The 27,500-nt window shown below is 38.1% G+C and overlaps 3 protein-coding genes across 4 annotated transcripts in view; 1 reads left to right on the forward strand and 2 right to left on the reverse strand.

Annotated features, from left to right (window-relative positions):
• LOC140938736 (sushi, von Willebrand factor type A, EGF and pentraxin domain-containing protein 1-like) overlaps positions 1-12,337 on the reverse strand; it is a 19,008-nt gene extending 6,671 nt beyond the window's left edge. The window contains exons 1-13 of the mRNA XM_073388256.1: positions 12,095-12,337; positions 11,374-11,517; positions 10,308-10,478; positions 9,213-9,512; positions 8,540-8,710; positions 7,448-7,675; positions 6,886-7,071; positions 4,343-4,516; positions 3,712-3,891; positions 3,361-3,540; positions 1,597-1,764; positions 380-547; positions 1-48 (exon numbers count right to left, since the gene is read on the reverse strand). The exon at positions 1-48 is cut by the window's left edge and continues 132 nt beyond it. Coding sequence (XP_073244357.1) covers positions 1-48; positions 380-547; positions 1,597-1,764; positions 3,361-3,540; positions 3,712-3,891; positions 4,343-4,516; positions 6,886-7,071; positions 7,448-7,675; positions 8,540-8,710; positions 9,213-9,512; positions 10,308-10,478; positions 11,374-11,517; positions 12,095-12,137 — 2,161 coding nt within the window. The 5' untranslated portion in view covers positions 12,138-12,337. The remainder of the gene's footprint in view (positions 49-379; positions 548-1,596; positions 1,765-3,360; positions 3,541-3,711; positions 3,892-4,342; positions 4,517-6,885; positions 7,072-7,447; positions 7,676-8,539; positions 8,711-9,212; positions 9,513-10,307; positions 10,479-11,373; positions 11,518-12,094) is intronic.
• A 537-nt stretch (positions 12,338-12,874) lies between these two features.
• Positions 12,875-21,855, forward strand: LOC140938754 (mannan-binding lectin serine protease 1-like). The gene is made up of 9 exons (XM_073388283.1): positions 12,875-13,035; positions 14,787-14,960; positions 15,817-15,999; positions 16,242-16,418; positions 17,610-17,789; positions 17,899-18,084; positions 18,539-18,658; positions 19,116-19,242; positions 19,886-21,855. Exons 1-9 carry the CDS (start codon positions 12,972-12,974, stop codon positions 20,499-20,501), a joined length of 1,827 nt encoding a protein of 608 aa, XP_073244384.1. The 5' UTR covers positions 12,875-12,971; the 3' UTR covers positions 20,502-21,855.
• Positions 21,856-22,507: 652 nt separating this feature from the next.
• LOC140938743 (heparan-alpha-glucosaminide N-acetyltransferase-like) overlaps positions 22,508-27,500 on the reverse strand; it is a 13,925-nt gene continuing 8,932 nt past the window's right edge. The window contains exons 15-20 of one of the 2 annotated variants that reach the window (XM_073388270.1): positions 26,791-26,917; positions 26,288-26,374; positions 24,886-24,960; positions 24,136-24,206; positions 23,943-24,055; positions 22,508-23,476 (exon numbers count right to left, since the gene is read on the reverse strand). In XM_073388270.1, coding sequence (XP_073244371.1) covers positions 23,430-23,476; positions 23,943-24,055; positions 24,136-24,206; positions 24,886-24,960; positions 26,288-26,374; positions 26,791-26,917 — 520 coding nt within the window. In that variant the 3' untranslated portion in view covers positions 22,508-23,429. Of the gene's footprint in view, positions 23,538-23,942; positions 24,056-24,135; positions 24,207-24,885; positions 24,961-26,287; positions 26,375-26,790; positions 26,918-27,500 lie in introns of both variants that reach the window. The other variant, XM_073388269.1, reaches the window with a different exon arrangement.

Raw genomic sequence — 27,500 nt, forward strand, 5'->3', positions numbered from 1 at the left:
TAACTTGTTTACCATTGATCGGAGATCCTGGGTCTCTACATCTAATAACTAGGACAAAAGAAGAAATTTTAAATTCGGTGAATTGTTTGGTGTCATTTATCAAGAACAAACGGTGAAGTTGAACCAATGTTTTTTTTTTTTTAATAGAAAGTCACTAAAACCATGTTTAAACTAATAAGGACAAACCGCGGTGTTTAACTAAAAAAAGGATCTTGCAATTTCTCTTAAAATGCACCACACAGTGACGAGTGTATTGATATGTTGGCCTATTAGAAAATGATCATAATCATCAGACTGATAAATATAGGAAATACGGGAAATCGAAAAAAACAAAAAGATAAAACAGTCGAATATAAATAACCCTTAATATTGTGTTTACCTTTACACAGCGGTTTATTTCCACTCCATCTTCCATCGGAACATTTTAGAAGTTGATCGCCCTTAAGTTCAAAACCGGTATTACATGTATATCTGACTGATTGACTATGGCTAAAATCATCTCCGATTATTCTTCCATTAGTTGGACTTCCAGGATCTAAGCAAGGAGCTAAAATGTAAGAAAATGTGTGTTAAACTGGTATAAATTGGTTTAGCCTAAGGCCAAATGTCGAACTTTTTATGAGACGAACCAAACTCTAATTTTTGGAGACCTAAATTATTAGTTAAAATCGTCCGTTGAGTCAGACGACGAACTTAGGAAGCGTCGAACTGGCAATATAATAAGACAAAAAACGGAACAGCGGATTTTCACAAGAAAACAATTTACCACCTTCGATTGGCTGAATATTTCCCATTATTGGGTTATTGAGTAGAAAACTCAAATTTCATAATTTTGGTTAAACGAGGTGCAAAAGAATTGTTTCGAATGTTAAATTCGACGTAATAATAACGGTAGTAGCAGAAGGATAAGCATATATATTTAGGTATATAGCAATAATCATATATAAAGTACCTACCGGGTTTTTCCAAATTTTTTAAAAAATATTTTTCTGTACCGAAACTTTTATTTTTGTACTGAAATATATATTTCTGTACTGGGATACACATTGTTGTACTGGTGTATATTTTATTGTACTGGTAAATATACTCGCACAGCCAATGACTATGCTTGCGTACTAAGATATAGAATGCAGTAATATAATATATATTTGTGTATCGCCGATGTGGGCCACCGTACTAATGCGTCCCGATCATTTGAAAAAAAAGGATGAAAAGGAACGTACGAACAAAAAGGCTTTGTCGTCCCCGGAGGTACTCGTCTGTCTTAAAAACTGAGTGCGCGTGATCAGTAACAAATTTTCTCGTGGCCTAATTTATTTATTTATTTATTTTTTTGTCTCATGGAAAGATCGACGATTTTTAGACGCTCTATCCGTCTGGAGTAGACGGAAAGAATGGTTGGGCGATCCAAGCGCATTCAGACGAACTACACTGAGTCAGACGTTGAACTTTTCATGAACTTAACTCAGTAATTTTAGTTCGTCTCATGAAAAGTTCTAAGTTTGGTCTAGGCCTTAGAAGTATTCTGATATTAGAATATCTATTTCGTCAATAGGTTATTTTATTTTAAGGAATGTAAAAACTCTGTTAATGTACCCTTGCAGCGTGGCTTTTTATTGCTCCATTTGCCTTCTCTGCATGTTATTGCTGCCACACCCTCCATGATGTAATCTGTGGGACAAGTGAATCTAACTGTTTGGGCGTGACGGAAATCTTGATCGCTTCTGTTTCCTTGATAAGGAACACCTGGATCTGCACAAGGGGCTGTGTAGTAAAAATCAGATCGATGGATTGAAGATTCTAAGCACATTACTCAGAGAAGTTCCTTTCTCGTTTACATTCGGTTCATGTTAAGGTGTTTCGATACAGTTTTTCAGAGGCCACACGGATATTTTTCAATCGCCTTAAAAGTGGTTTTTCCCTTTTCCGATCGCCATAAAATTTTCACCAGTAACTGGCTATGGATTGAAATTTGTGAAGATACAGTTTTAAGTAAAATCGATATTACTATGACAACAATAAACAAAAACTTTGAAATTGATAAAAGCCGAATTTTCCGCATTAATTTGAAAAAAATAGCATAACCTCAAAACAGTGAATGTTGTAGCACGGATTTTTGACTGGTTCGTAGCATAGGTTTGTCTTGAAATTTCAAGGTGTTACACAGTGAATCAATCTTAAAGAAAGTTTCAGACATATACATTATGAAGATTATGTGAAGAGATTTAAAAAAAAAACCGTTCGAGTCGTTTCAGAGATATACAAAAAAGCGCTAAAATTCCAAATTTTGAATGTAGTTGCATTTGGACAGGCGGTGGGAAAACGGGTTAGTTTTAAAGATCGCGAGAACTAAAATACACCAAAATTTCCTAGCATCGAAATATGATATTAAGCAGCATTATGACGCTACTTGAGAATAATTTGAGTCATTTATGACGTTTTTATTAAATAATCTATCACGGCTATTGAAAATTTAAGGTTTGATATGTATTTTCGTTTTAGGCGAATTCAAACTTACAGAATTTTTTACTTCTTACTGAGGTTATTTGCTAAACACCAAACTTTATTGTTGTCATATTAATACGATTTTACCAAAACCTACATTTTGACAAATTTCAATCTATAGTCAATCACTGGTAAAAATTTTATAGCGATCACACGAGGATAAAATCACTTTTAAAGCGATTGAAAAATATCGGTATGGCCTCTGAAAAACTGTATCGAAACACCTTAAAAGCGGCTTTTAAATTTGGTTTTAAGAGATACAAGCAAATTGTTTTAATACAGTCTGAGGCCGTTAGCCCTAGTCTTATGCTTTTAGTTCCTAGTTAAATACATGTGAAAAGAATATATATGCTACTGAGAATTAAGATGCACATAATAAATGACAAGGAAAGATATTAAACAGTAAGATCTACTGCATTATGAAATGTTTTAAGCTTTTCTCTCCGCATGTAATACGGAAAACTGAAGTTACGCCAAAAAGCTTACGAACTGGTAGCCGAAATAAAATGCCTAACGAAAAGGGTTTCATACTATTAAGTCGTTTGATCTGCGCTTCAATAAAATTTCAATCTGCCAACTCAAACTATTTTTCTTAGGCCAAAGACATTCTAAATTTACGCGAAAATTAGGCGACATCAAAAGGAAAATGTCGAAATCACGTGCACATAATGATGTAGAAGTTCATATAAAACTATTTTGAAGCTTTATAGTCACATATTGGAAAAACCTACCAATTAATAGAAAAACGTTGAACATAAAAAACTGAGAAAAAAAGGAGAAGTAAGAAAAAACATGTCTTGACAAAAAAAAAACCGCGAAAGGAAATGAGAGGAATTATAATGTAAATATTGTTACCTCGGCAATAAGGTAGAGCTCCACTCCAGTCTTTAGTTTCTTCGCATTTTATCTGGCGGTTGCCTTCCAATGTGTAGTTATCATTACACTCAAATTTCAAGGTATCTCCATAGTTGTATTTATTTTTGGCATTGACTTTTTTACCATTTATGGGAGATCCTCGGTCTGCACAGCTGATAACTACAAGTTAATACAGTTAGAGTTCAGATAAGATGGCAAAACAATTTTTCCGTGGGAGTAAATTGACTTTTTAGGTTCCAGTTGTTCTTTTATTTTTTCTTTCGGAGTAAAGATGTTCAATCAATTTATTTATTGATCATTTTTTTCTTTTTTTCTTGCTATCTAACTTACTTGTACATTTGGTTTTTGTCCCACTCCATAGGCCAGTGTTGAGACACTTTCTTATTTCTGAACCACTGATCTCGTATCCCTTTTCCGTACATTTAAATCGGACCGTGCCATCCACCCTCGTGTGAGTTTCCAATACTTTTGAAGCCTTGACAGGTGTGGGTAACACTCCACAGTCAATCACTTTGAAAAAGAGGCGTATAGAAATTTAAAAAATTATAAAAAGGCGACATCTCCTTTATTTTTATAGAAAATGCTCAATATAATTATTAAATATTATTATTATTTATGTTTGACTTCATCTTCAAAATATACCAGCTCTGTTAAACCACAGCAGTACGTACTGCTAGTTTTAACAGTTCCTTACATTTTCTACCGAGTGTTGTTTTGCATTTGAAGCATTTTATTACAAACAATTTTTTTGAGTTTGAGTAGTTTAATGACAAAACAACTTAATTGAACGATTGTAACTGGGTGCCCTGACTTAGCTTACGTATCGTCAGTTTAAATTGGTAATTAAAGTTTCCATTCAATGGTTTATCCATACATCAATTTCGTTTGTTTGGGGTTTTCCTTTCTTCGTTTGTTTATTTTGTGGTAGCCCACTAGTTAACATTTTATTTACAATACGTACGTTCACATTTGGGCTGTCTTCCACTCCACTGTTCATTAGCTTGACACTGACGAAATTTATCTCCAACAAGTTTGTATCCATGATTACAGTGGTAATGAACTTTACTCTTGAAAGTAAAGACGTAAGATTTCAACTCTCCATTTGAAATGCTACCCGGATGACCACAGGATTTTGCTGAAAAGATACGAGCGAAACACCTCAGTATCGCAAAAATGACTTGTGCACTCTGGCTATGAGCAGATGAAGTTTAAGCATGATGAGGCCATGCAGTAACCGCCAAATTCTCCCAGTTTCCAAGACTAATGTTGCTTTCTGACCGTGAACATTCATTATTGCTCGGGCGTTTTTTAGCCGAGCTAAAAACTGGGCTCCGTTTTTTTTCTTTTCTTTTATTATCCTGGCACAAATCACTCAATGGCGCACAGAGTGCGTGCACAAGATCTAAGAGTATGCGTAAAATAAGGCCAGCGGACTAAACCAGAGCACATGGCCAGTCGTTTCCAGATGTTTATGCATACAGACTGGTTTTATTAACTGGGCTGCCTGTGTGTCCGTCAAAAAACGAACACTATCAATAATTGACCCAGTAACCCAGACGACATTGCGTGGTCCATAAAGCCTGTTTGTCGATCTTTGCAGAGTGCGTTTAAAGAGTGCGTTTGCAGAGTGCGTTTGAAGATCTATTCCTTTCTCTGGTTCGCCTCTTTGGAGTTCTAAATTTCGGATTAGGATAACTGAAGAAGACTCGTCCGACGAAAACACTGGCGTTATTGGCCTTATTTTCCTCATTGGCGAGAGGGCAGATAAGAGGGAATTTCCTCTCAACGTCCAAATCTCTCCTCTTTTTTTTTTTCTTTTTTTTTTTTGTCATAAATTTGCATAGTTTTACTTTTTCTTTTTCCGCGGGTGGCTCTTAGGAAAGAAGGACGACCGCTTGCGGTGTACAGTTTTTGCTTTTGTTTGCATCGTTATCATTAAATTTGTGAGTGATCGAGTGTTATACCTAATTTCTGTGTCTTCACCAATTAAACAAGCACGATTGATGTTAGCATCAGCGAGTTTCGATGACCTTTGAAAGTTTACATCTTGCTCTAACGTGTATAACTATAAATGTAAACAACCCTTTTTTTACTGAAAGAAACACATGAATAAGTGAGGGAGTAAAGGAGTAAAGGGTATAAAGTTAGGATATAAAGGTCAATTTTTGAGCTTCGAGATGAATCGCTTGAACAAAATCAATTTGAGCTTCTGATTGGTGCAATGCTGGTAGTATTGAGTAAATAGCGCCTGCTACACAGGTTATCAATACATCAATCAAACCAGGTATGTTTTGTTTACGTGCGTCGCATATCTGGTCTGGTCTGATTTGTGGTAGTAGATTGCAAATGCTTTGGACTGATACTTATTTGAATCGTGTTTGTGCGAAGGTTTATTAGATCTGAGTCCCTTCAAAATATAACTGGAGATCGAGCAGTGGAGATTAGTAAAGGCCAATTTATTGGGAATGACCGCGTTCGTATCTGACTGGAAAGAAATGGACTGTTTGTTAGAGATAACATCAACGTAAATCAGAACATCGGTACTCGACACTAGCTAAAGCCGCCATGGACAAGTCATTTGTTTACTTTTTGAAATGAAAAGATTCTTTTTGTTTTTTGGAAATTTAGCGGCATGTATTGTAGAGAACTTTTCGACACTGGTTTGCCAGGGGCTTGCCTATGGAGAGCAGCCACTCTGCAAAACTCATAGCCGGCGGAGTAAAGTGTCCCCGACCACAGGCGGCCCAAGCTCATTACATGAACGCGGACGTGACTCTTGCTTGCGAGTGGTGTTGTGTTACAAACGGTTATTTATAAAGGCTTCTATGGGATGCAAACAGTTTTTCTTAAAAGAGAGAAAAAATGTTACGTTTTTTAATAAAATCGACTTACCTAATTGCCTTGTTGTATTCTTTGTTGTTTGCCCGCGTCTCAGGCCGTTTTGAAGCGTTTTTGGCGAGTTAGCGCTATTTTGGTGTTATTTTCAACTCTCTTCTCAGTGTTTTATCGAGTGATGAAACACTGCTTCTCATGCTTGATATATTACATCCCAGTCGATAACGCAGTTGTTTTCCCTTGTATACTACACCGCTGGAAAGTGATTTATCCGGCAGATAACGCCATAGGATGTTTGAAGGAAACCGAGGCCCCCCTCCCATATTTTTGGATTTGTTTGTTTGACGTTATTTGTGGAAGAAAATTGGAGCCTTAATTATTCTTTAAAGGCTGTTTATTTGTTTGTTCCAAAGACATGTTCTTTGCACAAATTTAGTTTAATTTTATAAGCTTTTTCAAAGGCAGGAAAGACTTGATTAAACAGGTTATCATTTGTCTACTTGAAAATCCAAGTCAAATCCAATGTAACGATCACCTCGATTTGCGTGACGTAAGCTCACCGGACCACAATCACATGAGAATAAGTGTCTTCATAACCTTACGAAAACAGGTTTATGGAGGGAAAAGTTTTTGAATGCAAAAATTGAAAATTATTTTAATGTAACTTACGAGAACAAGAAAATTTGGGTCCAGTCCATCCGGAACTATCACATGTTCTATATCCAAAGCCTCTGATGAAATATCCACTTTTGCACTTAATCGCCACTCTTTCCTTATAGTTGTAAGAAGTTTTACCACTTTGAGAGCGCCATAACTCAGAATTTGGTGGAAGTTGAGGAGGACCACATGTTGGTACTATTGCAAAGCAAGGGGGAAACGAAAAAAAAAAACATAACATCAAATGTAAACAAAAACAAATGAAACCTAAAAGGTATTCTGAGTCGACTTCGAATTCTTATTCGAATTAAATCGGGAAAAAGGCTAGTTGAGCCTATCACGAGCATCCCCATTCTAGTTTTGAAAAATACATTTTATATTACAATTGGCTTATTTGGAACTACATGTACATGTATATCAAACAATGTATCTTTAAGGTTGAAAGCAGCATATATATCGTGTTATACTTGGGCCGGTATATGTTTATTACTCGTTGCTCATTTTTCGTCAGCACATGACCTGATTTTAAAGTACTTCATGAAGTGCGGCTGAAGAGGCACTTAGGTCCACCTACCTGTGCAATTTGGTTTGGATCCGCTCCATTTTCCATTTTTATTGCAGACCAGCTGCTTAAAGCATTTTCCGTTTTTATCGCAGACCAGCTGAGAGCCTTCCATTTTGTAGCCTGGATAGCAGTTATACTCTACTCTGTCTCCCACGGTAGCATAAGCATCGTCGTAACTTCTACGAAAGGATTGTTTACTCCCGTGTGTTATATCTCCTGGGTCTTGGCAGATGATTTCTAAAAGTATGAAATACTTTACCACGGTGTATCATTTAGAGCAAAGTTTAGTTTAGCTTTAAAAGTGCAAGGCAATGTCAGAATGCATTTTATTTTATACAACGCTTCACCGTGATGAGTCGTTGGCCCCAAGCGAGGGTGGTGAGGGGAGGGGGGGGTTGGAAGGGGTTCTCCCTCCTATGGCCTATACGGAGATGTGCCGCTGGCAGGGTATCGTTTCTGACCTCTCTGTCCTAAACGAGGTATGCAATTTCGTGACAGCCTGTCAACAGGGTATTGCTTGCACACGACTGGTTTCATTTGCTGGATCAATTTTGTACAATACAAAGGAAATGACTATAACGTGAATTTGCTGTAATGCATTTGCCAATACGGCGGCGTGCATTTTGTCCTTTGCCCTTAACAGGGTAGTACAATTAAGGGTGTTGTCCTAAAGAGGGTGGTGTTTTAGAATTTGTTTTCGTCCTAAACAGGGTCAGAGTTTCAAATCCCCAGGGGCTCTCATATACCAAAATATTAGTCAAGTAACCCCCCCCCCCCCCCCTCCCCGGCGGGTCGTTGCCCATGGTCTATTAATTAGTGAACAACCACGCTGAAATCAATTCAAAAGACTTAGTGACGTTTTGCTTTAACAAATTATGTTTATCACAATCAAACAATCAACACAATCTCAATTCAGTTTTAATTTCTTTCTCTAAGCCGCTCTGATTTACACCGTCAAGTTTTCTTTATTTTCAAAAAAACGCATGTCTTATTTATTCAGAACAACAAAAGTAAGTTAAAAGTGCTAGTTTGTAATTATATAAGTGACCTTCAATCCTATGAAACCATGCAGCAGAGCACCGCTGGCGAACATATACTCACTGCAAACGGGTTCGATGCCATCCCAACTTCTTATTCCACGGCAAGTTCGAGTTTGAGCTCCGACAAGGGTGTAGGGTTTATTACACGTATACTTGACTGACGACCAAAACTTTGTGGAGGTATACTGTCTATTACCATTGTCAATTTGCACTGGTCTGCTACAAGTTAAACCTACAGAGGCGAAGTCAGTTAAATGCAGCTAATTACCATCCCTAAAGAAGTAGCATAAAATAGCCGACTGGAAGCACACAAATGAAGCGGTCCTTAAAAAGTACAATCCATGCTCGCAAAGCTAAATCAGGATTAAGCTAAATATCATGATCAAACGAAACGTTTTTGTCCTTGAAAATGCAAATTGGCTTCTAAAATTACTGTTGAACCCTGGTGTGCTTTACTCGGAGACCCAGTAAAATGCAGAATAGCAGACAAAAACGCACGCTTATTGGTGAATTAATCCTCTGGGGTTCTCTGGGGTTAGTTTTAACTGAGCTTAGAGCAACTGGGTCGAGGCTGTGGCTGGTTTACGGAGGCATAGAGGCACGCATGCTCAGGCACCGTAACGTCAAAGTAATCTCTTGAATCATGTCGAAGAGAACTAATGACTAACACGCCACAGTAGCAGTACCTGTGTATGTACAATCAAGTAACAATCAAGTACAGAAACAACGAGTACCTTTTGCAACACAGCTGTAGCCACAGTCGCCATCACACACGCATTCATTGTTTTTCTTGCAATCTCTTCTCTTAGGATTGCAGGATTTTTTGCAGTATCTGAAAGCCTTCGTATTGGTTCTCTTACAAACGCATTTGGGTTTAGGTCGGTTCCAACTGCCTGTGTTCTTGCATGTCAAGGTACTGCTTCCTTGCATTGTAAAACCTTTGGAACATGTGTATTTCACCTTCTGTCCACTTTCATAATTATTGCCTTGTTTTCTCCCGTTGGATATGTCTCCAGGGTCTGTACACCTTCCCTCTGATTGAAAGAGAGTTTTTTTGTGATACCATTAATTTAAAACTGGAGTATGGAATACTTGGATAGTGTTGATATGGTTACAACGTCGGCGTTCATGAGATACAGTACTACTGAGAAACCATAAAGTACAGTATTAAAATTTCAATTGATGTACATTAAGTGCATCCTGACTGTTTTTTGCAAGTAAGTACGGTAGTTTCATAGAGTCATGATGTTAAACAGAAATCGGAATGCCCACTTTTCAACCAAGGTGACAGAGACGAACAGAGGAAGAGGAAGAAATAAATTATATTCTGAGATAATTCTACCAAAATGTTGCCGCAAGATGTTGATTGATGTCCGTAATCGCGAGAGTTTGTGAATAAGCGGGAGTTTGTTTCAGTCAAACGTCTGAAATTTTCGCCGGGCATTCAGCAGCTGTCCGTATTAGCGGGATGTCGGTAATAAAGAGATGCCCACAAGGCGAGAGTTGACTGTAAAAGCCTTTGTTTGTTTGTTACAACAGAGTTCAATAAGGGAGTGATTTTTTCTGAATAAAGTCAACTCCCTTTATGGCGGACACTGTTGGGACCTCGAGTTAGTGTTCTCATTACCGAGAGTCCGTAGTAGCAGGAGTTTATTTCAGTCAATCGTCTGTAAATTATTTTTGCCTTGGATTTAGCTGCTGTCTGTATTATCGGGGTGTGCGTCATAGCAAGGTATCCGAAAGGCGAGAGTTGACTGTAAGGGGGAAGAATTGCTTGTGTGAGAGGAGGACACTAAATAGAGGAATCATTACTATACTGTTCAACTAACTGCAGATTGGCGTTTCTCCGTCCCATTTCCCATTTCCTCTGCACGTTCTTGTTTTAGGCCCTTGTAGTTTGTAACTGGAAGAGCATCGATACTTGATAACGGAGCCAAAGGTAGTGTTTTTGCCACGAACTCGTCCGTTAGCTGGTATCTCAGGCGTCGGGCAACGGCGATCTACCACAGAGAAAGAAACATGTGCAAATATATTACAACGTTTGTTCTTTGGTAATATCAGTTTAGGAAGCCATATCTCTCTGGCTAAGTCTGATGTACGAGCGCGAAACAGGCACTGAAAGCGGGGGAGGGGGGGGGGGGGGTGGGGCGGGGTATGTTTTTTCTTTGCCTTTTGCATACTGACTCGTGGCCTATAAGTGGGAGAGACTGATCACCATGAAGAGTGTCTCTGCATCAATTGAATTCCAAAACTACATGTAATGGTTCAGTTTTGTTATTTAAAACAACATTTAAGCACTTAATCTTTTTCTTGTCGTCTGTTGCAATGAGATGGTGAGGATGAACATGGATTGAAAAAGTCCACACTGATCCAAATGAAGTGTTTCAGGACTAATCACACTCAATTCAAAATATTTTCCATACAGATGAAACTATTTTCTTTAGATTCGTTACTACGGGGGGGGGGGGGGGGGGTAGTAACCTTTATACAGCGTGGCCGGGTAGCTCTGAGGAAAGTGGAAGTTTTTACAGAATCACGCTGAAACGGCTTATCCTAGAGCACGTTCTATAACAGTGTATAAAGGTTTTCTTTATTGTTCTACCAGTATATCCGGATGATGTATTAAGGGAAATATTTTGTTTAATCAATTGTAATAAAAATGAAAAAAAATCAAAACATGGAATAAGAAAATTTTCGTTTAAAATGTCAGGTGATCGTTGATGGGATCACAATTTACTTCCTCCTCGCTCTTCCCGTTATCACACGGTTAGGAATATGATCCTTTGAAAAATAAATAAGAATCAACCACTCCTATCAATCCCGTGGACATGAAACTACAAAATGGACAGGCAGTATAAGCTGAAAAGACAAAGATGTTGCAATTAAGATACACACCTGCCTTGACGCAGCTAAAGCCACAGTCGCCATCGCACAGGCAAAGTCTGTTTCCTTTGCAAGGGCTGTTTTGGGAAGGATCGCATGACTTAGCACAAAAATCTTTTTTTGTGTTTGTGCGGGTGCAGTTTTTGGATTGAATGCCTATAAAATGAATTACATATTTTTGTCAAATATAACTGCTTGGCTCTACTTCTTTTATCGGGACACCTTCGGACACCATATACAACGGTCATTGACCGAAATCAAGATGTGCAGCGCCATTTTAAAAACAAAACAGGATAGGTATGGGTCAGAAAAGAAGAAGGTATTGGTCATTCGCTCACTGCAAGCAATCGCGCGATATTACGAAAATACAGCGAATGACAACTCCTAAATCAAATGCTTGTCAGATAATCTTAGGGTTTTACAAAATCTGCAAAGCCAACCATCATGTCGTAAACAACGAATTTGGACCACACGTAAGTGCTTTGGCCTGTATACTTCACTACATCGTTGATTTTCATACTGTACATTTTATCGCTGTCTTCGCTTCAGGTTTCACTTAAGGTGCTTACGCGTGCTATCATGAGGTCCGATTTATTCTAAGTGAAAGAAATGTTTAGCTGCATATTCAACAAAGAAACGTTGGCTAATAATTCTGATAACCGAACTGTAAGTAAATGGAGTTCATCAAGTGAAAGCGTTACAATTGATTGAAAATGAACCAAAATAGGTTTACCTTGAATAAGTACAGCGAGAATTACCACTGCGTATTTCATCATGTCCAATAAGCAGCCTTCTGACGACTGACTGAACGGGACAGGAAGTTGTTTTCCTTGAATGAAAGACGTGGTTTGCGCTGAGGGTAAGTTGGCGGGGAGTCAAATCTGATCTGAAACTAAATAAATCATCACTTGTTGATGGATTTCAAATCCGATGGGACGTGTCGCGTGTTGTCTGCACCACAAGGACTGCCTTGATCCGTTTCATTCTCTTTTTGTGCTAATACTAGAACTCTTAGTGGTGAATTAATGTGTAACCTCTGCCTTATTATGAATTGACTGGAGAGAATTCTCTCTGGACGTGAGCGATTTGAGCTGGACCATTGCATTACTATATCAATGATAGTGATAGATTTTCAGAAAACAAGATCACCTTCAAGAAAGGTCAACCATTTTTTTTGTATTTCCCAGCATTCAGCTGCATCATAACATCCAAAACTTTTTAAGTATTTTTGTTGATTTATTTAACAGAATTCACTTTCCTGAGTGAATTATGGTTTATCATTAATTTTTTATTATTATTTATGAACGTATAGGAGTGCATAACAATTAAAACTTACTGAATTGCAGTTAACTTATTTTCAGGAGGCATCGAACAAGTGTCGAAGTTCGCCCTCGTAGAAGAAAGAATTATAGTCAATGACTAACGGCTTTCGAATTTATGAAGATACTATTACATAAGCTTTGGAATTACGAGTGAGTTTAGTCGGGCGTGCGGTGTTGCGTGTCTTACTGCGCTGTTTCCATGTTTTGGTATTACGATATCACTTCCCCTTCAGCAGGAAGGGAGGGGATTAACTTACAATGAAATAACGTCTGTACGTTATTCACAACATGGCTGGAGTTAAAGTGTGTTGTGCAGTTATTATCTTGTGTTGTTGCCTGCTGTCGGTAAAAGGTAAGAGTGATTAGTTAATCTCTCTTTTTACTAATGAAAATTAAAACCCTCGTTATTTCTATGCCGAAGATCAAGGAAATCCTTCATGCGGAAAAACATGGAAAAATGTTGGGGTTTTCGATTGCGCTGATTCAAGTAAAATGCCCAGGGGGTGGGTCGATTAAGGGGGGGGGGGGGGGGGAGGCGGAACTTCGCTACACAAGCTATGTAGGAATGTGCCACCCAAAAGGCTCTGGTTTTTAGTCTAAATCATGTGATAGTCTGTGATTGTATCTCTTATGATCTCATCGGGTATGGTTTTCAAGCCGAACCACTAGAGCGTATGACAGTAGTTGTCTTTCCGACTCCAGATGAATCGAGGGAAGAACTTTCACTTTTGAATAAAACTAAACAATAAATAAGGTTAAAGTAGATTGAGGAAGATTAAAGGAGATTGCGTTTTTAAAACTGTACATTGTAACATTTTGTCAAAATCTATCTCTATCTTTGGCCCGCACGGGGAGGCGGTGGGGGAGGGGGGGGGGGGGGGCGGCAATCAAGTAATAACACAGACAGACTAATTCATTCTGTGTACAATTTTTTTATTGTTGGAAGCTCTAAAAAAATAAAGATTATCCGAGTAACTGCTTTTCAACGAAAGAAAACCCACAAATTTAAAGTTTAAGTGAACTTTGAAACCGTTGAAGCTACAGTAGCGACCTCTGGGAGCATTTCCAAGCAAGTCGCTGTGGGTATACGTCAATACTTACGTTACTATGGTAACTGAGGTGAATTTTAAAAAGCCTGATGTAAATTAATAGGGTTTTTATAAATGTCGTTCATTTCTCTACCCTTGTTTAGTCGACCTGATTTTATAGTCTGTGTACAGATGCCCCCGGCCCTGGCCTTTCTCCGCAGAAAATATCAGGAAGAGAAACTCGGATTTTGAGTGGATCGAGGCCGACGTCTGTACACAGGCTATTATTATAAGACCCTCAGTGATTTCTTTTCCCACAATGAAATAAGTATTTTATTTACTTATTTTATTTATTTATTTTATTTATTTATTTTTTAACTAATCGTCATATTTTTTTTGGAAACTGGATTTTCTGTCTTCTTTAAAAGCTGAATGCTTATCGCCAACCTTCAGACTCATAATAAAAGGGCTTCTGGTCCAATAAAAGGCACTGTTGAATACTGAAATAGACTGTTCACAGTCCCTTACGTAAGATCTCCGGGATCGAGCGAATTGCTTTACGCGTGCGGCCATCTTCGACACAAGGAGTGTCACCACCCTGTTCAGCAGCACATACCCGTTGAGGCCAAATGAGGTAGTATCCGCCCCCCACACACACACACACATACATCCCGCTTCCTCCCGGGTCTTCGGTAAAATTTAACCATAACGCTCGGTAGACAAAGTTTGTTCTTCAAGCGAAGTGATTGTCAGCAATTCCACCTCTAACTTTGAATTTCCTGGCGAAAAACAGGTGGTTAACTGAATGATCTGACACACCTTTTAATATTTCACACCATCAAGCTTTCAATAATATTACAACAGAAATAAGAAAAGCAATAAGAAGAAAAAGAAAGGCTTCAAATGTATTTCCTGACATATCGAAGAGGAAACAAGAGGACGTATGGGAACAAATAATGTGCTTTGCTGAGCCTGCAGGCCTACTCCGTAAGTTTTGACTCCTTAATATAAGCGCACGCAAAATCGCATCAACGTCTTATAAAGAAACTGCCATTACCTATATCTCAAACAACAGGTAGGAACTGTGGTGAGCCACTGAAAATTAAGCATGGCCGAGTGGATAGTAACTTGACAAGAAATGGCACCCTTACAGTGCATTACTCCTGTAACAAAGGATTTGCTCTCATTGGACGAACAAATCTGACCTGCCTTTCCTCTGGTAAATGGGAAAAAGCCAAAATCAAGTGCGGTGAGTTTTGTACTAATCCATTAGATCACGGCCTAGATCTTTTCTCTTTAAGTGTTCTTAAGTCAGTATAATAATAATAATAAAAAAATGGGTCTTTATTTCCCACAAGATAAAGATACATATCCTATGTTATATACAACTGTTTATGAATACCGTAAAACAAAGTAAAATAAATAAAGTAATCACAGAATCTTAACTATCCTGGACTAAGGTTGTGTTTCAATATTAGTCTATTTACAAAGGCAAACATCAAACGCTCAGTATTACTTTTAGGACGGGGACATTGTTTTTTACGGAGGTTATAAGAACAGACTTTCTTCGAAGGAATATATGGATCGAGCTACCGGGTGGTTTATTTATAGTAGTTACTTTCTTAAACATTTTACAGTATGTTTTTGCGCAATGACTAACTCTTCCACATTCCACATTTCCACTTCTAATCCTGCATCTATTTCAAGGGTATTTGTTAAGGTCTAACAGGGGCTGCCCCGGCAGCTCCAGATGGGCAACACACGATTATCTACTTAAATCATTTTATGAGGCTGTCTTTCATTAATGTGTTTGGGAGATGTTGGAAGGAAGTTGATAAAAAAGGAGAGAGTATCAGTTACGGTGTACTTTAGATTTTGTCAATGTGAAAGGTAAAGCCGCTCTAAAATTTTTATACTCTTTCTAATACAATCGATCACCGTATCAAAACATTCCTACACCACAGAGTGATTGAGTTTTCAAATTGGAAATTCCAATCGTATTTATTATCAAAAACGTTATTTTTGCCTTGAAGATTCAACTAATAAACAAGGTAAGATATCCACGTACTAATTCACTGTTAATACTGATTTAATTCCCCCTTTAGTTCCAGCCTGTCCAAAGCCTCCTGTCCCTTCCAATGCTGTCATTTCTGCAAGGACAAAAGAAAAGAACGTTAAAGGATCGAGGATATTCTACAAATGTAAACCAGGATATCGCGTGGCTGGGGGACTGCCATTCATATCCTGTCTAAGAAGAAAATGGACCAAAGTCAGCTTCGCTTGTGTTGGTAAGCGAACAACAGTGATTTTTATTCATTAAATCATGCGCACACGGATAAACGGGAAAATGTCAGCATCCATTCAGTTAACGATACCTTTCTTGAACTGTAATACTCGCCATACTATCCTGTGAATGCGTAATATCAAAATTGTCATATTATATTTAAGGGTGTTTGTAAAAAAATGTATATTTTTTCATCAGTATAACTTGTATAACTTTTTTTTATATCTCGTTACTTATTCACCTTAGAATCAAAAGAATGTAACCGACCCCAAATTCCGAAGCATGGAGAAAGGATTGGTAGCCAATTCGGTGTGGACAGCAAAGTGTACTTCATATGTGACGAGGGTTTTGCACTTCACGGAGCAGTGATGTTGAAATGCCTCAAAAATAAAACGTGGAGTGCCGAGGCGCCAACTTGTAAAGGTAACGTAACATGCCTTGATAATGTTACTGAAATCCTGCACATTTATTGGGCTTTAACAATCCTCTGGGGATGGTGCATGTAGATGCATGTCAGTTCTAGACTGTTCCGAGCTAGAAACCTCTCTTGGCGTAACGATGGTAAAACTGATAACCATTACTGTCTTCTTTACTAAACATAAATATAATACAATAAAATTAAAATTACAGTGAGAAACTCTTCCTCAATGAAAGGTGTTATCGGGCTCTTCAGTACAGTGAGAGCGTCAGTGGTCAAGATTGATTATAACCCATAACAGGCTGCAAGTAGAACCTACAGTACTTAGCCTAGCCCTTCAAAGCAGGCGTGAGAGCGATGATACTTATGTTCACCCGCCATCTTGGACGTTAAAACTGATAAAATTAGGGCCAATCAGTCAAAAAAAAAAGATTCCGAGGAAGAGGTTAGCTTGTAATACAAACCATCATCAGTCATGCCTCTAGTCCTACTGGCGTTCAGTGATGATAAACACCAATAACCCGCTTCAGTATGTCCAAAATGATGCTTTTACGAACTTGTTATTTCCAGGGTCCAAAACGGTAAACCCTCTTAGATATGAATTAAAAAGAGAGGCACAGCATAAGCAAAATACTTTGTGACAAGCCTAAAATGTGGTAAAAAATTCCAGGGAGATAGATCATATTATTATTTCATCCTCCTGAGAACAAATTTTATAGTCGGGCCATACCAGAAGATCTGGTCATACCAGAAGAATTAATGACTTTGTAACTTATAAATTTCAGTGAATGTATGTAAATGGCTAATTGTATGTGACAATGACCTTCCCCAACAATTCAGTTATTGTTGCAAGTGGGTGAAATAAACAGAATATCTATCTATCTATCTATCTATCTATCTATCTATCTATCTATCTATCTATCTATCTATCTATCTATCTATCTATCTATATTTATCGTCCTGCTGAAATCATGACCATGCCGTTGCTGTGGCATACTGCATTGAAGGTTTTTAACTATCAGCCGAGTGAATTCAGATAGTACTTACTTAATTTGTTTCTACTTTCTTTTGGGAAAAGCTTTATCAAACAAGCTTGACTGATGGAAATATAGTGGTAGAAGGTAAACAGACCACTAAAAAAAAATCATTTCATTCTGAAAACGCTGTCAAACGTGTATTTCATTTTTATGTTTTAGTCGTCGATTGTGGCAGCTTACCTGATCCACGTCATGGGAAGAAAACTTTACAAACCAAAACGACGTATGGAGGCAGGTCGGAATTTAAATGCACCAGCAAGCATTATTCAGTGACTGGAACCGAGACGAGGTTTTGTCAAGCAAGTGGCACATGGAGTGGTAAACCAGTGGTCTGTAAAGGTACGACAACCGCACTGCGGAATGGCCCGTACGGAATTTTCTGATATATTTTTTAGAAAGTTTCCGTGGAAAGTTCTCATACCTAGCGTATAAATCTGTCTATTTTCAGCCCCTTGCAACAACCCCGGGATTCCAAAAGGTGGAAAGCGTATTGATAATAATTTTAGGCATGGCAAACATGTGAGATTCAGCTGTCCAAAAAATCGCAAGATGGTTGGCCCAAGGAAGATTACTTGTTACAATGGACACTGGAGCAACAAAAGACCACAATGCCTGCGCCCGTCTCATATTAAAGGCAAGGCAAATTATCTCTGAATCTCATTCATGCAGTTAATAGGAGGTTCTCTCAATCTAAAAAGAAATTTGGAAGTTTTCCTCTGCGGATTTGTACTACGTACTATGGATGCACTTTGGAAGTTTGGAAAGTACTCAACGTAACGTATAAAAGTCAGTCTAGCAAACCACACTTGTGCAAATATATAGTGTTGCAAAAAAAGGCATTTAGGAAAGAAATCCAACAGGATGACTGAACACAGATATATTGACGCACACCAACAACTCATAACAATAAAATCTCTACAAAACTCTCTCTGGATATAATGATTAGCTTTCTGTGTTACATAAGCTGAAGTAGCCGATCATTTTTACGTTTTCGCCCGCAAGTCATGTAATTATTAACAGTAACAGTCAACAGCTCTCCAGTTTATGTATATGTTGAATAAACTATGTGATCTTTTTTTTTTTTTGAGATTATTCAAAGTGCGGTGTGAGAAGTAAAATTCGTCGTCCTCGAATGGTTGGTGGTTTAACAAGTGGTCATGGAATGTGGCCATGGCAAGCCGGAATTTACCGAGTTGACCGTAAAACAGGTTAATTTAAAACTTTTCTCTTATTATCATAATTTTATTTCGTTCGCCTTTTTCCATTTGTCTTTCGAAGAATAGTTTCTTGTCTACGAGCGCTCAATGTGAATGAAAGTAAAACCCAGAGTTCTGTAAACTGAACTACATTTATCTCTCATTCATAAATTCATATGTCTAATATGAGATAAATGGAGTTAAATTTTCAAACCTTATACTTTCTTCCCAGAAAGAGAAAATTGCACAACCTACCCTTTTATTTCTAGAGCGCTCAAAATTAATTCAATGTTTTGTATTGTTTTCGTAATCATAATCCAGTTGCATGGGAATGACATTGAAGTCTTCTAGTGACGTCTCTACTTGTTGTTGCTTCTTCTTCGTTATTATTTCATCCTATTTAAGCTACATTTCATTAGTCACACAACATTCTTCTAACATGAGCTGCAACTACTTTTCTCGTATTTAGGAAAAGCATCATTTATTTGTGGGGGAGCCCTTATTGAGAGACTTTGGATTGTTACAGCAGCACATTGTTTTATGTACAGAGACCCAGATGATAACGCCAGACGACCTCTCGACTCTAAACCTGAGCAGTAAGCTTTACTTTTATTTGCACCACACCATAGCATCTTCGTATAAGCCTTTTTTATGATCGACTCTAATAGCTGATATAGACACAGTTAAATTAGCTTGGAAAAAAAAAACAATTGTTATTATTAAACTTATCTCAAACAATAGTTTCATTGTTTGTTCACTTGTAAATAATAAAGAAAATAACTTTCCCTCATTTACCTTAGGCAGTATTTATCAGTAACACTGATCCTAGTGGGGCCGAGCAAATTCCTGAAACAAATAACTTACATCAATCCCAATTGGCCGGAGGTATTAACTAGCTAAATGGTCGAGGAGTTCAACTCCAGACTACCGTGAACAAATGCAACGACCGGTCAAGATGGGACTTGAACTGGAGGCCACGCTACCTCCTCCCTCTTATTCTCTGAACCATTCACCACCGCTCGTGGGTAGGAATAGTTCTAAGCTTTATAGATCGGTTTAGCGATGAATTGTCCGTTCTTCCCAAGAAAGTATCAGCTTTCATTAGTGTACAAAAGCAGTTCATTGACTGACATTGATTTATACTCTGATCGAGGGTATAAAAGCTCTATAACGAAGTACGTTTGATGTATAAAAATTTGCAGCTGTTAAATTATTTACAATTCGTTTCGCATTCTATAGATTTAGAGTTGCTGTGGGTGACAGTCACCGAAACAAGACGGAAAAATCTCAGCATTTGTTCTTTGTGACCGACATATTGATGCACCCCAAATACCATGACCAGTTCAAAGAAAACGACATCGCACTAGTGAAGTTGTCAAGTAGAGTTACACTTGGGCGATTTGTACGAAAGATCTGCCTTCCAGAAAAAGTAAACGGCTCGTCATCTCAAGATGCACTGACTCCGGGTAGTAAAGGAAACGTGGCTGGTTGGGGCGCCACGCAGGTTCTTAAACCAGGAGAAGTGGATACACCGGACCCTGAAAAATCATCATCCCAAGAGTTACTTTACGCAGAGTTTCAGGTCCAGGATATGGGGCGCTGCCGAAATTCCACTGACTATCACTTTAACGAGTCTACAAACTTCTGCGCTGGAAGCAATAAACATGGCGTCGGTATATGTAAAGGTGACAGTGGAGGTCCGTTTGTAATGAACATTTTACACGGCCGCGTGTTGAAATGGACTGCTATAGGATTGGTTAGCTGGGGAGAAGGGTGTGGCATAATGGGTCGGTATACATTTTACACCAAGTTGGCCCCTTATGTGGATTGGATTAATCAGCAAATGAAAATATAACGTTGTCATCAGGGACCGCGGAGCAAGGTGAAAAGTGGGAGGGCTGACAATTGAAAATAATTTTTTTTCATATTGAAAATCGAAAAAAGGAATAAAATCATAGTATTTGATTTGTTCCTTTTGTAGCTAATGCTAAATTACAGGATTGCTGACAATAAGTAGAATATTATAAATAAAATAAATATATAACCCATCACCAAAAATCCAATTACACTTAACGAATATTAGTCAGAAACAACTCGCACGTCCAAAAAATAAAACTTTTAAAAATATATTGAAATGTTTACTGGTCAAACTCAAACTCACCATTTTCACTGCAAGTAGTTGTCATAACTCTAATAAACGACCAACATACACGGTCAGTTCAGATTCAATGCAAGAAAAGACGCGATTAGAATTTTAGTATAGAAAATACTACACTGAAGTGATCTGAAAATTTTCTAACTATGGCCGTTCACTGTTCAAGTAATGTAATTCTTCTTGCCATCGAATATTTCATTGATTCGAAAGGAGAAAGACAAAATATAAAACTTTTATCAACTCAAAACAACTACTCACCTTCGTTTGGCTTGAAAAAGCTAGTAATTTTCTTCATTTCGTCTGATAAAACTGATAAAAAAACTCCGCCGAAGCGAAGAGGTGGCTAAGGCATGGCGTTTGATCAAGGGGCAAGTTGGCCCCAGAGCACAATTACCGCGAAAAGCACAGGAGCCCCACAAAATGCCTGGCGGAATATAGACGGAAAAAAAACTTCTTTCAAGTCTTTTTTTTATTTTAATTATTTTTCTTTTTAGCCCAAAAAGTGGCGGGGCCGCGGCCCTACCAGCCCCTCCCCCTCCGCGGTCCCTGGTCATGTTACAAAAAGCTTTGTACATAACTTCGGCATCTCATCCCACAAGTGGTACGTCGATCTAGCTTATAGACATGTACAATTGCAAATATAAGTTTCAAGTTAAGCATTAGTCAGAGTACTGGCATTTGTTTTCTCAAATCTTGCTCAGATTCAAGAGTGCATGATCAGAATTCTACGCAATAGTGGTAGGTTTTAGAAGGAAGATTTTTTTGCTTGGACATGTTTTATAGTAAACAGGTCTCACACGTTACGAAACACAAAAACTGTTTTGACTTAAATCGTGCGGAAAATGTTGTATTTCTTTCTTCCCGGCTTCACTCTCCGACGAGAAGCGTATTTCCCTTTCGTAAACGGACGTTGCCATTTTGAACGGTCGATGCCAGCATTGGTAACCTGGATTAAGTCAAAATAAGGCCAAAATACGTTACTTAGTTTGATTAGTGTTAGAAAGAGTGACATTGAAGCTCAAGTTGAATTTTCATTAAAAGTTACGGAAACAGCTAGGTGTCATTTATTATTGATGTAACGGTTAAGAAAGGCAGTTTACTAGTGTACACGCAGTATGTACTTTAAAATTTATCAGGATTTGGCGTGTTGGTATGGTGGTGAAGTGGTAATTAAGGTAGAGTCAGAATAAGATACGAAAGGTCCGGGTGCGAGGTCCGGGTTTGATCCCCGGGTTGCCGTTAGACTACGAGTAGTCCCCATTTTTCCTCAGGGATAGTAGAGCGAGCGAAACGCGAGCGCGCGTGAAAATCACCCCACGCGCGTGTCGCCTTTTCTCGCGTGGGGTGATTTTCGCGCGCGCTCGCGTTTCGCTCTCTCTACTATCCCTGAGGAATAAATGGGGACTACTCGTAGTCTAGGTTGCAGTTTTCTTTTTTATGTGGAAGTCAATAATTTTCTTAACACCGTTTACGAAAAGGACAACTGCCAACGGAGCTGCTTGGAGAGTTTGCAGAATCGTTGAACACAATGAAACAGTTGGTAAGTACAAATATTTAGGTGTAAAAGTTATAGAAGCAGAAGACGAAATGACCATGGTACATAAAGGAAATCTTACGTTTAAGACCATCCGTGATGCATATAAGTTATATAAGGTGATTTAATGAAATGTGACCAAACAGAACTACTGCAAGAAAGAGCCGGAAGGTACAGGTAACCTTTTATTCGGCTAAACAGGCCTAAAATTAGATACATGAACATAGGCTTATAAACTAAACTATATAAGTATTGGGTTTTGCTTCGGGCTCTGGATATGAGAATTGAAACTTGTGAAGAAGGTTGAAGAGGAACGTAGGTTTTTCGCTCTCTCCTCATTTTCCTTGCTTTTTTCGTTGCCCAGGCCTGCAATACAGGTTGAGGTCGTGAATAAGGCTCCTAGACATTCCTTAAAACAATAAGATTACAATATCGATGTTCAGCTGTTTAGCTGATAGTCCGGCCTTACGAACGGGGGTTGAGAAAATGGGAAACATTTTATTTGACTTTTCTTTCCACCCCTTTCCGTGCAATCTAATTGCAGGCATTAGGGGGGATCTACAGTCATATTATAAACTATATGTGTTGCTCAAAAAGCTGCGTCACTTTGTTTTTGTATTGATTTAAAGCCGTGCGAAAACACATGACAGTAAGAAGAAATAACTATGGTTCACATATCTAAAGTTATTCTATCACTTATCTTAATGTATGTTTAGCATCCATTAAACGAAATGTTAACAGATTGTAACTTAACAAAACACTTTTCTTCAAGTTCAGCTTTTTTGTCACTGTAAAAATGACTTAAAATTTATCATGTTCGCTTTATCGGTCACTAAAATAACGATATTTTTAGAGTTTCTAGTATGAGTGAAAGTGGGTGAGGGTAAATGATTTTATATATATGGGGGAAACTCCCTATTCTCAGCAGTATATGTAAATATTAAAAACAGAACCTTGCAATGCAACATATCTTATACAACAGCATCTCGCTAAAAAGTCGAATCGACATTCACAAAGCAGCTAAATTTTAAGGAAGATGTTTTTGCGGTAAAGATAATAAGCTATTAAACACCAAAGAGTTGTTCCTGTCATGCTCATTGCCATCTTCTCTCCATGGCCACCATACTCATCCATTTCCCAGCTAAAAGGAAAGTGTCGCCATAAAATAAGGTGACCTACGTACACCAGAATGGAGTTCATACCTGATACGAATAAAACATTCTGAGTGAAAACACAAAGCAGAAGGAGCGCGACTCTTAATCAAACTTTTATTCCTGCATTCATTAATTATTTTTACATTTTATAATGTCATTAAATCCTTTAATATTTATTTCCTATTTTATCTGCATAGAAAATACCATAAGGAAATAAAATGTGCAACACGCAGGAGCTCTTTAATAACACTCCATGTTTTCTTGCGCTTAACCAGGTAAATAACCATTAGAAAATTCCGACCTTGCCAAAAGTATACTGGGAGGTTGGTGCCAGGGGGTTGGGGGCAAGTGATAAAATCTGGACTGTGACTCCTAGACCCCCAAGACTTTGAGTAACGAACTGATTATAAACCACTGTAATTGTGTCGCCAAATTAATGAACATGCTTGTTACCTGGGTAAAAGAACGGTGCACCGTTCCACCAATCGAGACCATCCGTCAAGATATAGCAAATAGCAAACAAGAAAAAAGAAGTAGCACCCGTGGCCAAGATGAACGACACTGACCTAAAAAAACATATGAAACTCGTTCTTTATACTAAAATTATACGTGGGCCTCATCTGTAGACAGTGTAGTGTGACCTTACCATAAGTTCTTGTTGATTGGAACGATGCCCTCGTTAATGGAAACTCCGCATAAGCCAACAGTGATTGCAGCCTGAAAGTGTTTAAAAAATGGCAGTAAACACTCTCAGTATCCTCAATCTTGCATATAAAACTTAACCCCGCTTTTTATTAACTGGTTATCGGTGAATCGACTGATTAATTTTTCCCTTAACCTTGGCAATGATAATGACGATAACAAGGACGGTGATGATGATGATGATGATGATGATGATGATGATGATGATAATGACGTCGATGATGATGACAACGACACACCATAGATGAGCTATACTTAAACTCGAATTTAAGAGTAGGTTAACAAAAAAATATCCTCGAAAGAAAAAAAAGAAACAATTAAACAAGATATTATTTCAAATTAAATAAAAATAATTAATTGAAAGTAGAGATATGTCCATAGATACAGAATAAGAGATATAATTACAAATTCATAACGACTTAATGAAAATATTAAAAGGATATGATCTTAGCTGCGTCTTAAAGTTTGGAAATCTTGTAAAGTTTCCCTCTAGTCCTTACATAGTAGTCACACCCGGCCCCACGTCCATGAAGAAAGGGAATTTGAAATTAAGAGAACAGAAATCTATAGGTTGTGATGCTAGGCTTCCATACTGACAAAATATTTGGGACCTTTAAGAATAGCTAGTAGAACGGAAAGGAAATAGATCTGAATATGAAGGTGATTATTGATATGAGTTCTTGTAGATTCATACCAAAAGAATCGACCAAATGATCCATCGTATCAGCCTTGGTTTATGCTTTGAGTGAATTGATAAAACGTGACCAGCCTAAAGAGTGCAGTGAGTGAAATTCAGTAAGATCAGTAGTCAAGAATAATTATAGCAGAGCTCCACGCGCGCGTGCGGAGCCCTACTACCCATCCTAGAAAATTTGATAATCACGTGACCGTACAACGAGCGACCGAGCGACCGTTTGTTCGCACCACAGGCATACCAATGTAAAATAACTCAATCAAAAGGTATGGCAACCCAAATGCAACTCGAGGTTATTTTGGCGGGAAATCGCATAGCCACCGGCGTCTTGTAAAGCAGAGACAATTTAAGAGTCACCAAAGACGAAAACGGAAATCGGAGATTGCTTCTGTATCCTAATAGATTAATTGTCATGTCCACAAATTTGGAATATAGAGCAACAGAAAGAGAGAGAAAAAGAGAAAGTAGGCGGCAGGCCAGCGAAGCTCAACGAGAAAAAAGACAAAGGAGACATTAGGGCCATTTACGAAGAAAAGTAAGACACGTCTTAAATAAGACGCGAACTGTACCATTTATACGAGCATGTCTTATCTAAGACGAGAACAGCTCGTATAAATGGTTCGCGTCTTAGTCTGTTCTTGACTCGTTTTCATGTGAATGTTGCCCGTAGCAACGGCAATCCAGCGTGGCGCGCCAAAAATTAACGCATGCGTACTATGCGTTCGCGTCTTATTTAAGACGCGAAGGTCACTTATACGAAGTTTTTCTCGTCTTAGCTAAGACGCGTCTTATCTACGAACAGGTGTTAAGGGCTGTTCTAAAATAAGACGCGACTTAGCTAAGCCGCGTCTTATTTTAGACGAAATGTGCGGTTTATACGGAAAGTTCGCGTCTTATTTAAGACGCATCCTATGTAAGACGCGTCTTATTTTTCCTCGTATAAATGGCCCTATTATTCTTATTGGAAGAACAACATGAAAACTTTGTAGCAGCGGTGACAAAATGAGAAATGCTAGCGGCCACCAAAGGAAGATGAAAATGAAAAAAAAACGTGTAACAAAGAAGTTTCTGGAACTTTCACATTGTAGTCGTGCAAAGCAACGGCAAAGAAGTGTACAAAAAAAGTGTGCTGCACGTGCAAAGTTGATTTTTTGCTAATTAGACCTATTGTTGTTTTTCACCGTTCTCCGGCGTTGCACCGCCGCTTAGCATTACACGATTCTATATTTTGTTTGAACAAACTTTAAATATTATCGAGAGCTTCTTTTTTATAGCCCTGGCAAAATCTGAATATTAATTTTATATACACCACATAGAGTATATCTAAGTTCAATAACTGTAATCTTAGGAAAATTTGAAATCATTTGTTCCCATTTTAATAAAACTATTAATTCTAGATTACCTGAACGCCCAAAAATACTAGGACGATTGAAGTTAAGCAGCCGAGTATGCCCTCTGGGTCAAACGGAAGAACGGTTTTGTAAAGATCCTACAAAACATGAGCAAAAGAAGTTATTAGAACTGCTGAGAGAAAAGAAGCCTCCCTATTTTTGAGCCATTTCTAAAATACAGGAACGCTGTGGTCAGCCGCTCAGTTTGGCAGTGCAGCCTGAGCTTGAAGACAGATAATAGAATTTCTAAAGACGCTTCAAAAGAAAATACGAAAAAACGAATTACCGGTACTCAATGAAGAGATTTTATAAGAGTGTGAAAGAAGCCAAAATTCTAATTTTATTTGATATGACGAATCATGCAGATTTCGAAAGCTTTTATCCACTTTACACGACAACAATCTGCTCGATCTGCATTTCTCCATCATAGCAATTAAAGCCGAACTTTTAAGTGGCAAATAGAAAGCACGACCATTTCGGAAAATATTATTTTACTTTACAGTTGATCTATCACCTTTATAGTTGGAAATCTGTAAAGATGCTCTCCTAATGCTATCCGATCAATATAGCCAGCCATACCCCCGCTGCAGTTAAAAGCGTTTGGGAAACCTTCACCGATACCACCAGGCCCAGTATATCCTCTGCAATAAAATAATAATTGACATGTAAAAATATTAAGTAGAAACAATGATTAAAAGGGGCTATGTCACGTTGTTTGCTATCTTTTCAAAAAGCTAACTATTGTCTTTTCCGAAAGACAACGGTCCGGTTTTCTTATTTAGGACTTTTTTTAAGCATTTTCAAAGTGTGTCCTGTCGCCTTTTACAACGAATGACTTAATGAATGTGGAATGAAACTTGAAAAAGTTGAGGCAATGTTTTCATCAAGGTTTTTATAAAATAACTAACAGTGTTCGGATTTAGTTCGCCAAGTGTTCATTAATCCGCCAAATTTAGCTTGATGTAGGTTTCTAACAGTGTCAGAGAACAAGTGTACCGCCCGAAACAAAAGCATGATTCATTTCATTTACGGATCGCTAATGCTTTACAAACTACGACCGAACTACTCTTCAGTGTCGTTAAAAACAAACAAAAAAACTTCGTTTACATACAACTGCGGAAACGAGAAGTAAACGAGTTTCAAAAATCCTTATAACTCTTATCATTTCAGAGCGTTCGACATCCTTTGATTAGAATTTGACACCGACAGTGCCATGTTTTTGCG

The sequence above is a fragment of the Porites lutea genome, chromosome 5 (assembly GCF_958299795.1).
Source record: "Porites lutea chromosome 5, jaPorLute2.1, whole genome shotgun sequence".
Lineage (NCBI taxonomy): Eukaryota > Metazoa > Cnidaria > Anthozoa > Scleractinia > Poritidae > Porites > Porites lutea.

Bases quoted from the DNA above. Each gene is read 5' to 3' on its own strand.
- LOC140938754 (XM_073388283.1), top strand. From the start codon at position 12,972: ATGGCTGGAGTTAAAGTGTGTTGTGCAGTTATTATCTTGTGTTGTTGC. The intron at 14,961-15,816 runs GTGAGTTTTGTA...TTCCCCCTTTAG, and splicing joins AAAAGCCAAAATCAAGTGCG to TTCCAGCCTGTCCAAAGCCT. The intron at 18,085-18,538 runs GCAAGGCAAATT...TTTTTTTTTGAG, and splicing joins GCGCCCGTCTCATATTAAAG to ATTATTCAAAGTGCGGTGTG.